Source organism: Pseudorca crassidens, chromosome X (genome assembly GCF_039906515.1).
Source record: "Pseudorca crassidens isolate mPseCra1 chromosome X, mPseCra1.hap1, whole genome shotgun sequence".
Taxonomy (NCBI): Eukaryota; Metazoa; Chordata; class Mammalia; order Artiodactyla; family Delphinidae; genus Pseudorca; species Pseudorca crassidens.
In genome coordinates, this window is record NC_090317.1 from 119,293,998 (window position 1) to 119,309,951 (window position 15,954).

General features: G+C 41.3%; 1 protein-coding gene, 1 long non-coding RNA gene and 1 other non-coding gene across 8 annotated transcripts in view; 1 reads left to right on the forward strand and 2 right to left on the reverse strand.

Annotated features, from left to right (window-relative positions):
- LOC137217059 (uncharacterized) overlaps window positions 1-15,954 on the forward strand; it is a 98,288-nt gene that overhangs the window by 40,116 nt on the left and 42,218 nt on the right. The window lies entirely within an intron of this gene.
- NHS (NHS actin remodeling regulator) overlaps window positions 1-15,954 on the reverse strand; it is a 349,080-nt gene that overhangs the window by 38,935 nt on the left and 294,191 nt on the right. For all 3 annotated transcript variants that reach the window (XM_067723301.1, XM_067723300.1, XM_067723302.1), the window contains exon 3: window positions 10,037-10,170. In XM_067723301.1, coding sequence (XP_067579402.1) covers window positions 10,037-10,170 — 134 coding nt within the window. The remainder of the gene's footprint in view (window positions 1-10,036; window positions 10,171-15,954) is intronic.
- On the reverse strand, window positions 2,675-2,747 carry TRNAR-UCU (transfer RNA arginine (anticodon UCU)). The gene has a single exon. It is a non-coding gene; the product is annotated as a tRNA-Arg (tRNA).

A 15,954-nucleotide genomic window follows, 5' to 3' on the forward strand; every position in this document is an offset into this window, starting at 1 on the left:
TCTGTTTGTGTTGTCCTCAATTTCTTTCATCAGTGCCTTACAGTTTTCCAAGTACAGGTCTTTTACCTCCTTAGGTAGGTTTACTCCTAGTTATTTTATTCCTTTTGATGCAGTGGTAAGTGGGATTGTTTCCTTTATTTCTCTTTCTGATAGTTCGTTATTAGTGTATAGAAATGCAACAGATTTCTGTACTTTAATTTTGTACCGAATTCGTCGATGAGCTCCAGTACTTCTCTGGTGGCATCTTTAGGATTTTCTATGTATAGTATCATGTCATCTGCAAACAGTGACAGTTTTACTTCTTCCTTTCCAATCTGAATTCCTTCTTCCTGTCTGATTGCTATGGCTAGTATTTCCAAAACTATGTTGAATAAAAGTGGCAAGAGTGAACGTCCTTGTCTTGTTCCTTATCTTAGAGGAAATGCTTTCAGCTTTTCACCACGGAGTACGATGTTAGCTGTGGGTTTGTCATGTATGGCCTTTATTATGTTGAGTTGTATTCCCTCTATGCCCACTTTCTGGAGAAGTTTTTTCTTTTTTATCATAAATGGATGTTGAACTTTATCAGAAGATTTTTCTGCATCTATTGGGATGATCATATGGCTTTTATTCTTCAATTTGTTAATGTAGTGTGTTACAATGATTGATTTGGAGATATTGAAAAATCCTTGCATCCCTCGGATAAATCCCACTTGATCATGGTGTATGATCTTTTTAATGTAGTGTTGGATTTGGTTTGCTAACATTTTATTGAGGATTTTTGCATCTATGTTCATCAGTGATATTGGCCTGTAATTTTCTTTTTTCGTGATATCTTTGTCTGGTTTTGGTATCAGGGTGATGCTGGCCTCATAGAATGAGTTGGGAAGTGCTCCTTCCCTTGCAGTTTTTTGGAATAGTTTGAGAAGCATGGGTCTTAACTCTTCTCTAAATGTTTGGTAGAGTTCACGTGGGAAGCCATCTGGTCCTGGACTTTTGTTTTTTGGGAGTTTTTAAATTACTGATTCAATTTCATTACTGGTAATTGGTCTGTTCATATTTTCTATTCCTTCCTGGTTTAGTCTTGGGATAGTGTACCTTTCTAAGAGTTTGTCCATTTCTTCTAGGTTGTCCATTTTATTGGCATATAGTTGTTCATAGTAGTCTCTTATGATCCTTCGCATTTCTGTGGTGTTGATTGTAACTTCTCCTTTTTAATTTTGATTTTATTGATATGGGCCCTCTCCCATTTTTTCTTGATGAGTCTGGCTAAAGGTTTGTCAATTTTGTTTGTCTTTTCAGAGAGCCAGCTTTCACTTTCATTGATCTTTTCTATTATTTTTTAGTCTCTGTTTCATTTATTTCTGCTCTGATGTTTATGATTTCTTTCCTGCTACTTACTTTGGGTTTTGTTTGTTCTTCTTTCTCTAGTTGCTTTAAGTATAAGGTTAGCTTGTTTATTTGAGATTTTACTTGTTTCCTGAGGTAAGATTGTATTGCTATAAACTTCCTTCTTAGAACTGCTTTTGCTGCGTCCCTTAGGTTTTGGATCGTTGTGTTTTCATTGTCATTTGTCTCTACGTATTTATTTCCTCTTTGATTTCTTCAGTTAGCCATTGGTTGTTTAGTAGCATATTGCTTAGCCTCCATGTGTTTGTGTTTTTTGCAGTTTTTTTCTTGTAGTTGATACCTAGTCTCATAGCGTTTTGGTCAGAAAAGATGCTTGAGAAGATTTCAATTTTCTTAAATTTACTAAGGCTTGTTTTGTGGCCTAGCGTGTGATCTATCCTGGAGCATGTTCTGTGTGCACTTGAAAAGAGTGTATTCTGCTGCTTTTGGATGGAATGCTCTGTATATCAATTAAGTTTGTCTGGTCTAACATGTCATTTAAGGCCAGTTTCCTTATTGATTTTCTGTCTGGCTGATCTGTCCATTGATGTGAGTGGGGTGTTAGTGTCCTCTACTATCACTGTGTTACTGTCGATTTCTCCTTTTATGTTTGTAAATATTTGCTTTATATATTTAGGTGCTCCTATGTTGGGTGCATATATATTTACAATTGTTAGATCTTCTTGGATTGATCCCTTGATCATTACGTAGTGTCCTTTTTTGTAACGGCCTTTATTTTAAAGTCTATTTTGTGTGATATACTTATTGCTATGCTGACTTTCTTTTGATTTCCACTTGCATGGAATACCTTTTTACATTCTCTAACTTTTAGTCTTTGTGTGTCTCTAGATCTGAAGTGAGGCTCTTGTTGCAGCATATATACAGGTCTTGTTTTTGTATCCATTCAGCCACTCTGTGTCTTTTGGTTGGATAATTTAGTCCCTTTATATTTAAGGTAATTATTGATATATATGTTCTTATTGCCATTTTGTTGCTTTGGATTTGTTTTTATAGGTCTTCTTTTCTTCTTCTTTTGCTCTCTTCTCTTGTGATTTGATGACTGTCTTTAGCATTATGTTTGGATTCCTTTTTCTTTTTTTGTGTGTATATCTATTACAGATTTTTGGTTTGCAGATACCATGAGGTTTTTGTATAGCAGTCTGTATATGTGTGTGTGTGTGTGTGATTGTTTTAAGTTGCTTATCTCTTAATTTCAAATAAATTTTAAAGACCCTGCATTTGTATTCTCCTCCCCTCATGATTACTTTTTTTTTTTCTTTTGGCCACAAGGCTTGTGGAATCTTAGCTCCCCAACCAGGGATCGAACCTGTGCCCCCTGCATTAGAAGTGCAGAGTCCTAACCACTAGACCACCAGGGAATTCCCACGATTATATTTTTGATATCATATTTTATATGTAATTATTTTGTGTATCCCTTAACTGCTTATTGTGGATATAGATGATTTTATTACTTTTGTCTTTAACCTCCCTACTAGCTTTGTGTGTGGATGATAACCTACCTTTACTGTATGTTTGCGTTTACTGGTGAGCTGTTTCATTTTGTAATTTTCTTGTTTCTAATTGTGGCCTTTTCTTTTTTCGCCTAGAGAAGTTCCTTTAACATTTGTTGTAAAGCTGGTTTGGTGGTGCTGAACTCTTTTTAGCTTGTCTGTAAAGCATTTGATCTCCATCAAATCTGAAGGAGAGCCTTGCTGGGTAGAGTATGCTTGGTTGTAGGTTTTTCTGTTTCATCACTTTGAATATATTGTGCCATTCCCTCCTGGCCTGCAGAGTTTCTGCTGAAAAATCAGCTGATGGCCTTTTGGGAGTTCCCTCGTATGTTACTTGTTGTTTTTCCCTTGCTGCTTTTAATATTCTCTCTTTATCTTTAATTTTTGTCATTTTAATTACAGTGTGTCTTGGTGTGTTCCTCTTTGGGTTCTACTGTATGGGACTCTGCGCTTCCTAGACTTAGGTGACTGTTTCCTTTCCCAGGTTAGGGAATTTTTCAGCTACTAGGTTTTCAAATATGTTCTCAGGCTCTTTTCCTCGCTCTTCTCCTGCTGGAACTTAATGTGAATTTTAGTATGCTTGATGTGTCCCAGAGGTCTCTAAAACTGTCCTCATTTCTTTTTATTCTTTTTTCTTTTTTTCTGTTCAGTGGCAGTGATTTCCACTACTCTGTCTTCCAGCTCACTGATCTGTTCCTCAATATCATTTAGTCTGCTATTGATTCCTTCTGGTGTATTTTTCATTTCAGTTATTCTTCATCTCTGTTTTGTTGTTCTTTATATTTTCTAACTCTTTGTTGAAAACTTCTAACTTGTTTTATGCATCCATTCTTATCCCGAGTTCTTTAATCATCTTTACAATCATTACTCGGAATTCTTTCTCAGGTAGAATGCCTATCTCCACTTCCCCTAGTTCTTTCTGGGGTTTTTTCTTTTTTTTTTTTTTTTTTTGCGGTACGCGGGCCTCTCACTGCTGTGGCCTCTCCCGTTGCGGAGCACAGGCTCCGGACGCGCAGGCTCAGCGGCCATGGCTCACGGACCCAGCCTCTCCGCGGCATGTGGGATCTTCCCGGACCGGGGCACGAACCCGTGTCCCCTGCATCGGCAGGCGGACTCTCAACCACTGCACCACCAGGGAAGCCCTGGGGTTTTTTCTTGTTCCTTCATCTGGAACATGTTCCTCTGCCACCTCATTTAGTTTAAGTTGCTGTTGGCATTTTTATGTATGTAGTAGGTTAGTTATGTTTCTCAACCTTGGATAAGTGGCCTTCTGTAGGACAAGTCCTATGCATCCCTGCAGCACACTCCCCTCTCGTCACCCAAGCTGCATGCTCTAGGGATGCCCCCTAAGAGGGCTGTGTGGGTCCTTCTGTTGTGGTGGGCTGACTGTCTGGGTGGTCTGGTAGGCCTGGTCGGCCTCTAGTGTGATTGGTTGCCAGGCCCTGCCTTGTGTGGATGCTGCTGGTTGGTGGGCCTGGTCATGAGGTGGCTGACTGCAGAACCCCAGGGGGCCCTGGGGCTAGTGCTGGCTCACTGGTGGGAGGAATCAGGGTCCAGAAGACTCAGGAGCTATTCTCCCCTGCCAGTGGTGGGTGAAGCCAGGTCCTGGGGTTAGTGCTGGACTACTGGTAGGCAGAGCCTGGTCCTGGAGACTGGCTGCAGGGTCCAGGGATCCCAGAGTGCTGTCAGATCACTGATGGGTAGGAGGGGCCAGTTCCTGACACAATTGGGTATGAGGTTTGGGGTGTCCCAAAACTTGTGTTGGCCTGCTAGTGGGCAGGGCCGGGGCCCAGCTTGTCCCAGGGTTGGGTCTGGCCTGCTTTTGGCTGGCTGGGTCTGCAGGCTGTGGGATTGTGGGTTTCTGGCATCTGGTATCTGTCCCCTGGTGGGTGAGGCTGGTCTAGTGGCTAGTGCAGGCTTCCTGGAGGGGAAGGCCAGTGCCTGCCAGCTGGTGGGCGGAGCTGGGTCTTGGCCCTCTGGTGGGCAGGGCCATGTCTAGAGGTGGCTGTGAGCTCAGGAAGTCTTTAGGCAGCCTATCTGCTGATGGGTGGGGCTGTGTCCCCACCCAGTTAGTTATTTGGCTTGAGCTGTCCCAGCACTGGTACCTACAGGCAGTTGGGTGGGGCCAGGTCTTGGTGCTAATGAGCTAATGGCACCCACCAGCACTGGCTTCCATGGGGTAGAAAAAGCTCCCAAATATGGCTGCTGCCAGTGTCTATGTTCCCAGGGTGAGCCACAGCTGCCCCCCACCTCTTTGGGAGACTCTTAAAGACCAGCAGGTAGTTCTGGCCCTGGCTCCTATGAAGTTACTGCTTTTGCCCTGGGTCCTGGTGCACATGAGGTTTTGTGTGCGCCCTTTAAAAGTGGTGTTGGGACTTCCCTGGTGGTGCAGTGGATACGACTCCATGCTGCCAATGCAGGTGGCCTGGGTTCGATCCCTGGTCAGGGAACTAGATCCCACATGCATGCTGCAACTAAGAGTTCTCATGCCACAACTACGGAGCCCGTGTGCCGCAACGAAGGAGCCCGCTTGCCACAACTAAGACCTGGTGCAATCAGATAAATAAAGTGAAGTCTCTATTTTCTGCAGCCCTTTGGGACTCCTGGAATTAAACCCCATTGGCCTTCAAAGCCAAGTGCTTTGGTGGCTCATCTTCCCAGAGCATTGCAGGACCCCTGGGCTGGGGAGCCTGATATGGGGCTCAGAACTCTCCTGCGGGAGAACCCCTGCAATATAATTATTCTCCAGTTTGTGGGTCACTCATCTAGGGGTATGGGACTTGATTATATGAGAAGTCTGCCCCTCCTGCCCATCTTGTTGTGGTTCCTTCTTTATGTCTTAGTTGTTAAAGATCTTTTCGGATAGGTTTTGGTCTTTTTCATAGATGGTTCTGCAGATAGTTGTGGTTTTGGTGTGCTTGTGAGAGGAGGTGAGCTCAGGGTCTTTCTACTCTGCCATCTTGGCCCAAATTCCCTTTGGCTGTTCTCGTATGTTTATTTCTCCATAAGAACTTTAGTATCAATGGGTCAAACTCCATTTTTAAAAAAGCTTATTGGTAATTTTTATTGGGATTGTGTTAAACTTATAAATTTATTTAGAACTGACTTGTTTATAGTGCTGAATCATTCTATCCAAGAACAAGGGGTGTCCTTCCACTTGAGAAAGTATAATTTTGTGTCTTTTAGGAATGCTTTCAAATTTCCTAATATAGGTTTTGCACATTTGTGATAAATTAATTCCTAAGTATTTAATCTTCTTTGTTATTGCTGTAAGTGGAGTTTTCTATAACACTGGGTCTTCTAATTGTCTATCCTTTGTGTAAGTGAAGGATATTGATTTTTGTGTTTTTATCCTGCTACTTATTGAATTCTTTTATTGTTTAAGTTAGTTTTATAATTGATTCTCTAGAATTCTCCTGGTATAGTATCACATCATTTGCAACTAGATACAGGTTTACTTCTTCTTTACCAATTCTTATGCCTGTAATTGATTTGTTTTGTCCAACTGCATTGATTAATCCCTCTAATATAATGCTAATTAGTAGCAGATAGTGAGTATCCTTGCCTTGTTTCTGATTTTAATGGAAATGCCTCTAATGTTTCCCCATTAAGTTAGATACTGGCTTTAGGACTAAGGCATATATATTTTATCCTGTTAATGAAGTACCATTGAATTCCTATTTTCTCAAGTCTTTTTATAAAGAATAGGTCTTGAATTTTATTTAAGGCCTTTCCAGCATCTATGGAAGTAATCATATGGATTTTCCCCCTTTAGATCTATTAATATAGTATATGGTACTAATAGATTTCCTAATATTGAACCAACCTTCCATTCCTGGAATAAATCCCATTTAGTCATGGTGTATTAATTTCTCAGTATGATATTGTATTCTGTTTGCTCACATTTAATTTAGCATTTTTGCATCAATAATCATGAGTTGATATTGGTCTGTCCTCCCTCCCTCCCTCCCTCCCTCCCTCCGTCCCTCCCTCCCTCCCTCCCTCCTGTCTTTATCAGGTTTAGGTATCAAACCTTCAGAAAAGTTTCATAAAAGAAATGGAGAAGTTCTTCATTTTCAATGTGCTGAAACAACGTATAGAGCGTTGAGATTATCTGGACTTTGAAAGTTTAGTAGAATTCCTCTGTGAAACCATCTGGGCCTGAAATCACCTCCTTTGCCACCCTTGATGAGGGAGGACTTCCATATGGGCTTTCATTAGGAGACACCCCTTGAATTTTCAGCTTACAGAGCTGGGATTTAAGCCTAGTTGGACCTATGGTCTTATCACTATATCACTGATACCTCAGGGACTTGGATTGCCTAATCATAATAATGATGATGATGATGTCTAATACATATTAAGTGCTTTTTATGTGTCAGGTACTGTTTACATGTATTAACACATTCAATCCTTGTTTTAAACTTATAAGGTACTATCTCTCATTATCCCCAAGACACTGAAATGGTTAACTTGTCCAGGGTCACATAGCTCGTAAATGGTAGAGCTTGGTCTTCAATTCCAGGCAGTTTGGCTTCACAGATCATGTCTTTAATGACCAAAGTACAGTATAACAGTTTATAGAATTGTGGATGAGTGTATATCAGAATCTCATTATGAATGCTTTTTTAAAGGGAGAAAAATGGTTTAACTGAAGTCTCGTAAAGGAAAGAGTTGCTGTTTACGAAAACGTCTGTCTAGCAATTTGGCTACAAATTTCCTATCCCTATCCCTACAGCCTTTCCTCTTGCAGCAGTATACAGCCTTTGTAAACAAAGCTTAATGTATAGAACAGTGTTCTAGTCTGAGTCAGCTCCAGGTCTGAGGGATTCAACTTGAATGGAAATCTTCCAATGACCTTGGTGACCGAAACTCAATCAAACAAATGGAACAGTTAAAATTTCCCCAAATTACTTAGAAATACTATTATTGAGATGGGTAAATTTTCTGATTTACATAAGTATGACCTCTTATTAATGTTTGTTGGGAAAATGAAGCACACTCATTGCTATTCATTAGTTTAAGCTTTTTCCTATAGTCTTATTTTGGTATTTAGACATTATTAAAAATTATGCAGGTTAAGACAAAGGGTAATATTTTTATGTCATTTCTGCAAATGCTTAACATTCTTCTCTCCCCCCGCCCCCCCGCCAAGAAAGCCAGCTTAATGAGCCACAAAACATATTATAATGAATGGGAAAAATATTTTTAGCATTTTTATGCAGAAAATGCCTCATTAAAAGCAAATGCTGCAGCAAGCATTTGATTTGAGCATTAAGATTTGAGCATTAAGATTTAAGCATTAAGATTTGAGCTTAATAGGAACTTTTGTCGAGCAGGGCTTTTATGACAAATCACTAGCATGTTGTAACTGCTCTATGTAAAGACCCAGAAAGCCATAAGAGACTCTTACCTTCCTTTCTTATCCCTGGGCTGCATTGCAGCAGTATGGTGAGTTTGACATGGCACTTAGTAGACACTTGATGAGCCTGAGGGACATGAAACCTACTGTCCAGCCACGAGTCGGAAAAATGTCTGTGTACTGTTCAATATCACTCACTGTTTTATCTGGATATATCATGAGAGTCATTTAGATGAAATCTGTTCTCAGCTTGGTGTCTGGCATCATGTGACCCAAATATTTTGCATCTAATTTGCATATTGTAAAGCCATAAGGGTACAGGGTTTATAATTATACATACAACCTTAATTTCAAATAAAAACCTCAACTTCTACCTACACTATTGTAACTTCTTTAGACTTAGGGCCTCAAACTGGCATGACGGGAGCAGGGGTCTACCCATTCAGGCAGGCTGTGTAGGCTGATTTGGTCACAGAAACCATAGTCTCTCACCTCAGTGGTGCCCTACTCAGAGGCACAAAGGGCTCACCTGTCCCCACTGGGCCCTCAGAAGGCACACCTGGGGTAATGGTGTTTCCAGGTATTCTGAGCTGGTCTCAGCTTCATCATCTCTGATCCATACTTGGGGGCTTGAGCTGAGTTACAGCCACACCCACCCAGGCAAGGCTGACATCACCAGTGGTGATGACATCACTCTGGTAACTGGTTACTCAGAAGAGCACCTTCCCTTATAGAATGGGGGAAGCATGAAATTACGAGATGATTCATCTTCAAATGGTAATTTTTCATATCATGTAAGTTCTTTCTCAGTTCACCCTACCTAGTCAGCCACACGATCGCCTGACTAGTAATAATAGTAGTGGTTGCAGCAGTTAACATTTACTGAGGTCTTACTCTATGCCGGGCATTGTGCTAAGTTCTTTCCATGCCTTATTTCATTTAAGCTTCAAACCCTATAAGCTAGTTACTATTAATATCCCCATATTACAGATGAGGGAACTGAGCACAAGGAAGGTAAATAACCTGCCCTAAATCTTTCCGCTTGTATGCAGAAGAATTAGGATTTGAAGCAATTTTTCCTCTGATTTTATTTTATTTATTTTTTATTGAAGGATGGTTGATTTACAATATTATGTTAGTTTCGGTTATACAGCACAATGATTCAGTTTCATATTTTTTTCTTCAGATTCTTTTCCATTATAGGTTATTACAAAATATCGAAAAGAGTTCCCTGTGCTACGCAATAAATCCTTGTGTTTTTTTTTTGCGATACGCAGGCCTCTCACTGTTGTGGCCTCTCCCATTGCGGAGCACAGGCTCCAGACGCGCAGGCTCAGCGGCCACGGCTCACAGGCCCAGCCGCTCCGCGGCATGTGGGATCTTCCCGGACTGGGGCACGAACCCGTGTCCCCTGCATCGGCAGACGGACTCTCAACCACTGCGCCACCAGGGAAACCCTAAATCCTTGTTGTTTATCTTTTTTATATATAGTGGTGTGTATCTGCTAATCCAATATTCCTAATTTCCCTGATTTTAGAGTCCTTAACTATTATTGCTTTACTGCATTGTGCAGCCAATTAAATTTTTTAAAAAAATCTGTATCCCCACTCTGTTCCCCAAAAAAGAGGCATTCCTTTCAGGAATGAAAGGGGAAAAATTCAGTTTTCAAATGCCCATGATTAGCTCTTTCAGGCAGCCCAGTCTCCTTCAGTAGGAGGAGTGAAACTGACGCCCAAGACCCACTCATACTTCCCGCTGAGTAGGTACAGGGCTGCCGCCTGGCCATCAAGCTCACCGTTAAGAAGTGCCGGTCCTTAAGTTCGCGTCTTCTCTGGCTGTGAGCTGGGGGGTAGGCGGGCAGTGGAGGAGCTACTACGGAAAGGGTCGCAGCAGCTCTCTGCTCGCGGCGATCACTCCGGCTCCGGTGTTCTGGGGGCAGAAAAAGCGATAATACAGAAACATACTTGGCATTTTCAATTTCTCTTTCCCCCTTGGGAGGATGAGCAAAAGGCTTGAAAAAAGTGGGTTTTTGCTAATCCAGCTCATTTGTGTACCAAATAAGCTTTTCAGAATGGTTCTGAACTAAACTTTCACTTCACATGAAGTTGGACACCTACATTTCAGTGGGTCCATCTCATAATCATTGTACAAGATGGTTCACTCTAAGTTTGGAAAAAGTAGTATATTTCTCAACATGCCTCGTTTCAAAACAACATGAGCAAAAAAAAAAAAAAAAATCTAGAACAATGGTGCAAGATCTGCTGACATCAGTCCTGGAGTGGACCTTAGGCACAGACACACCAGAGCCTCCCAGGGTGTAGCGACAGATGCTCACAGCCATCCAGTGGGTGATGGTGCCAGCTCACATTGGCTCAGGGGCCCGGATTGCTATGTGTTCAGGAATTTTGCGAGCCAGTTTTTAAACTGTTGTTGGTAGCTTGAAATAGGCTACGGTGGGAGTATATATATCACAGAAACTGGAGAGTCCTACACATCAGGGCCTTATTCATTTATTTCTATATTACATTTTTTAAAAACAGAGCCTGTGGCCTGAACACCGTTGTACCCATCTACGCTGTGTCACCCACAACACTCAGATGGCTTTCAAATCCTGTGTTCCTAAGAAAGTAAAGAAATCCCAATGGTGACAGTTATCTGATTTAGGAATAAAGGTACTTCTGGGAAAAACCAAGAAATTTCCATGTGTGCGATGAAGTGGTCCTGACTCATTGACAAGAATCACTGAGACATCAAGAGCACAGCTTAGCTTTCTGGGTGTCTCAGTGAGCCCCAAAGCACGTCCTACCCAACATACTGGCCACACCAAAGGCTTCCCTGCCTGCCAAAACCCAGCCCACACTCATGCCTAGGGCCTGAAATCTCGTGACTCCCACCCAATATGACCAAGGTAGAAATTTGTGCAGCAGATGTCTTAATCTGTCTTGTGTTGTTTAAAGTTGCCATTACTCAGCACGTCTACGATAATAATTACGATGCCCAATATTTATTGAGCAATTGCCATTCATCAAAGATGCTTTGCAAAAGCTTTTAGGTGCATTATCTTGACAACTGCACGAAGTAGGCACTGATAGTGTCCCTCTTGTGCAGATGCCTAAACCAATCAGGGAGGCCAAGTCATTGCCGAGCTGTCAGTCGTACACACTTGGCCCCAGGGCTCTGCTCTTGACCACTTCTTGACCTGTAAGCTCTAGAAGGTCCAAACACACCTCGCTAATCAGAGCAAGACTGCTGGGATTTGATAGTATTTGATTATAATTATATTTTATCACATTCTAATTCTTTGGACATTGATAATATAGAATATTTGGCTACTCATAAGACACTAATTCTTTTACCCGTGTTAGGAAACAGCTAACTACACTGACCCTCTCAGGTGGCGTCAGATGCCCTTCCTCTGAAGGCCCTGTAGTGCCAGTGGCCATTTCATCTCTCTCATTGTATTGATAAACCTCAGGATCTCTCTATATGTCTGCCTCTTTTATAGAAGGCTGCCCCTGGACAACAGAGATTATATTCAGCTTTCTGTCGCAGTGCCCTGCTGTGCCTGTGATATAGTGGGTTCTCAATAAATGTTTGTGGAGTGACTGAAAGGAAGAACAAATTAATGCTTTCATTAAGGTCTGCTTTTGTAACAGTAGAATGCACTTTAAAGCCCTACCTTTCCCATGGGCTGTGTAGTTAGTTAGTGCCCTCGCTGTGCCCTTGCTGTTAGGTCGTTCTCTGGTCCTGTTGCCTATTTACACTGGCTGCCCTAATGCTGGCCCCTTTCCTCTTTGCTGTAGTCAGTGTGCTGTACTCTAAACCAGTACCTGAGCACTCTTGAGCCTTCTGATTTCTGTCCATGTCTGACTGGCCTGTCTGTGGGCCTCCCTGCCTCAACTGCCAACTTTGTCTGTGTCAGGAAAATGGGGCAGTATTTCTCACCTACCTTTGCTTGGGATTCTTTTTTTTTTTTAATCTGGCTCCTTAATTTATTTATTTATTTATTTTTGGCTGTGTTAGGTCTTAGTTTCTGTGCGAGGGCTTCTCTAGTTGTGGCAAGCGGGGGCCACTCTTCATCGCGGTGCGCAGGCCTCTCACTATCGCGGCCTCTCGTTGCGGAGCATAGGCTCCAGACGCGCAGGCTCAGTAGTTGTGGCTCACGGGTCTAGCTGCTCCGCGGCATGTGGGATCTTCCCAGACCAGGGCTCGAACCCGTGTCCCCTGCATTAGTAGGCAGATTCTCAACCACTGCGCCACCAGGGAAGCCCTGCTTGGGATTCTTTAGACAAATGTTGACTCCCATTCACAACCAGAGAAAAGTCCTCATCCCCACACAGGTGGTCTTTGCTAAACTGCCACCATAGCCATTGTTCATCAGGAAGACTTAAAAAAAAATTATATAGTTGATTTACAATATTGTGGGACTTCCCTGGTGGGGCAGTGGTTAAGAATTTGCCTGCCAATGAAGGGTTCACGGGTTCGAGCCCTGGTCCGGGAAGATTCCACATGCCACAGAGCAGCCAAGCCTGCGAGCCACAACTACTGAAGCCCACGTGCCTAGAGCCCATGCTCCACAACAAGAGAAGCCACCGCAATGAGAAGCCCGTGCACTGCAACAAAGAGTAGCCCCCGCTCGCCGCAACTAGAGACAAGCCTGCACGCAGCAATGAAGACCCAGTGCAGCGAAAAATAAATTAATTAATTAATTAAGAAAAAAAAAACAATGGAATACAATACTGTGTTAGTTTCAGGCATACAGCTTCAGATTCTTTTCCAATATAGGTTATTACAAGATACTGAATATAGTTCCCTGTGCTATACAGTAAATCCTTGTTGTTTATCTATTTTATATATAGTGCTGTGTATCTGTTAATCCCATACTCCTAATTTATCCCTCCGCCTCCCCTTTCCCCTTTGGTAACCGTAAGTTTGTTTTCTATGTCTATGAGTCTGTTTCTGTTTGGTCAATAAATGAATTTGTATTTTTTTTTTTTTAGATTCCACACATAAGTGATATCATATAATATTTGTCTTTCTCTGTCTGACTTGGTATGATAATCTCTAGGTCCATCCATGTTGCTGCAAATGGCAATATTTCATTCTTTTTTAGTGCTGAGTAATATTCCATTGTATACACACCACATCTTCTTTATCCATTCATCTATTGATGGACTCTCAGGTTGCTTCTATGTCTTGGCTATTGTAAATAGTGCTGCAATGAACATAGCAGTGCATGTATCTTTTTGAATTATAGTTGTGTCTAGGTATATGCCCAGGAGTGGGTTTGCTGGATCATATATGGTAACTCTATTTTTAGTTTTTTAAGGAACCTCCATACTGTTCTCCATAGTGGCTGCACCAATTTACATTCCACCAACGGTGTAGGAGGGTTCCCTTTTCTCCACACCATCTCCAGCATTTATTATTTTTAGACTTTTTGATGATGGCCATTCTGACTGGTGTGAGGTGATAACTCCTTGTAGTTTTAATTTGCATTTTCCCAATAATTAGCGATGTTGAGCATTTTTTCATGTGCCTGTTGGCCAACTGTATGTCTTCTTTGGAGAAATGTCTATTTAGGTCTTCTGCCCAGTTATTGATTGTGTTGTTTGTTTGTTTTTTGATACTGAGTTGTATGAGGTGTCTGTATATTTTGGAAATTAAGCCCTTGTTCTTCTCATCGTTTGCAAATATTTTTTCCCAGTCTGTAGGTTGTCTTTTCATTTTGTTTATGGTTTGCTTTGCTGTGAAAAAGCCTATAAGTTTGACTAGGTTCCATTTATTTATTTTTGCATTTACTTCTTTTACCTTGGAAGACTGATCTAAGAAAACATTACTATGATTTATGTCTGAGAATGTTTTGCCTATGTTCTCTTCCAGGAGTTTTATGGTGTCATATCTTATGTTTAAGTCTTTAAGCCATTTTAGGTTTATTGTTGTGTATGGTGTGAGGTTGTGTTCTAACTTCATTGATTTACATGAGGCTGTCCAGCTTTCTCAACACCACTTGCTGAAGGGACTGTCTTTTCTCCACTGTATATTCTTGCCTCCTTTGTTGAAGATTAATTGACTGTAGGTGTGTGGGTTTATTTCTGGGATCTCTAATTCTGTTCTTTTGATCTATATGTCTGTTTCTGTACCAATACCATGCTGTTTGGATTACTGTAGCTTTGCAGTATTGTCTGAAATCTGGGAGGGTTATGCCTCCAGCTTTGTTCTATTTCCTCAGAGTTGCCTTGGCAATTCTTGGTCTTTTGTAGTTCCATATAAATTTTAGGATTATGTGTTCTAGCTCTGTGAAAAATATCACGGGTAATTTGATAGAGATCATGTGAAATCTGTAGATTGCTTTGGGTAGTATGGCTGTTTTAACAATATTAATTATTCCAATCCAAGAGCATGGGATAGCTTTCCATTTCTTCGTATCATTTTCAGTTTCCTTTATCAGTGTTTTATAGTTCTCAGCATATAGGTCTTTCATCTCCTTGGTTAGGTTTTATTTATTTATTTATTGCACAATTTTATTTATTTATTTATTTAAATTTATTTTATTTTATCTTTTTGGCTGCTTTGGGTCTTCATTGCTGCGTGTGGGCTTTCTCTAGTTGCGGCGAGCGGAGGCTACTCTTTGTTGCAGTGCACGGGCTTCTCATTGCGGTGGCCTCTCTTGTTGCAGAGCACAGGCTCTAGGTGTGCAGGCTTCAGTAGTTGTGGCATGGGGGCTCAGTAGTTGTGGCACGCAGGCTCTAGAGCGCAGCCTCAGTAGTTGTGGCGCACAGGCTTAGTTGCTCCGCGGCACGTGGGATCTTCCCGGGCCAGGGTTCAAACCCGTGTCCCCTGCATTGGCAGGTGGATTCTTAACCATTGTGCCACCAGGGAAGCCCTTTGCACAATTGTAAACGGGATTGTTTTTTTACTTTCTCTTTCTGATATTTCATTGTTAGTATAAAGAAATGCAACAGATTTCTGTATATTGATCTTGTATCCTGCTACTTTGCTGAATTCATTTATTCTAACAGTTTTTGTGTGGAGTCTTTAGGGTCTTCTATATAGAGTGTCATGTCATCTGCGTACAATAACAATTTTATCTCTTCCCTTCCAATTTGGATACCTTTTATTTCTTTTTCTTGTCTGACTGCTGTGGCTAGGACTTCCAATATTGTGTTGAATAGAAGCGGTGAGAGTGGGCATCCTTGTCTTGTTCCAGAATTTAGTGGGAAAGATTTCACCTTTTCACTGTTGAGTATTATATTCACTGTGGGTTTGTTGTAAATGGATTTTATTATGTTGAGATATGATCCCTCTATACCTGCTTTGGTGAGAATTTTTATCATGAATGGATGTTGAATTTTATCAAATGCTTTTTCTGCATCTATTGAGATGATCATGTTGTTTCTGTCTTTTCTTTTGTTGATACGGTGTATCACGTTGATTGATTTGTGTATGTTGAACCATCCTTGTGACCTTGGAATGAATCCAACTTGATCATGGTGTATGATCCTTCTTATGTGTTGTTGGATTCAGTTTGCTAATATTTTGTTGAGGAATTTTCCATCTATATTCATCAAAGATACTGACCTGTGATTTTGTTTTTTTGTAGTATCGTTGTCTGGTTTTGGTATAAGGGTGATAGTGGCTTCATAAAATGATTTTGGGAGTGTTCCCTCCTCTTCGGTCGTTTGGAATAGTTTGAGAAAGATAGGTATGAGT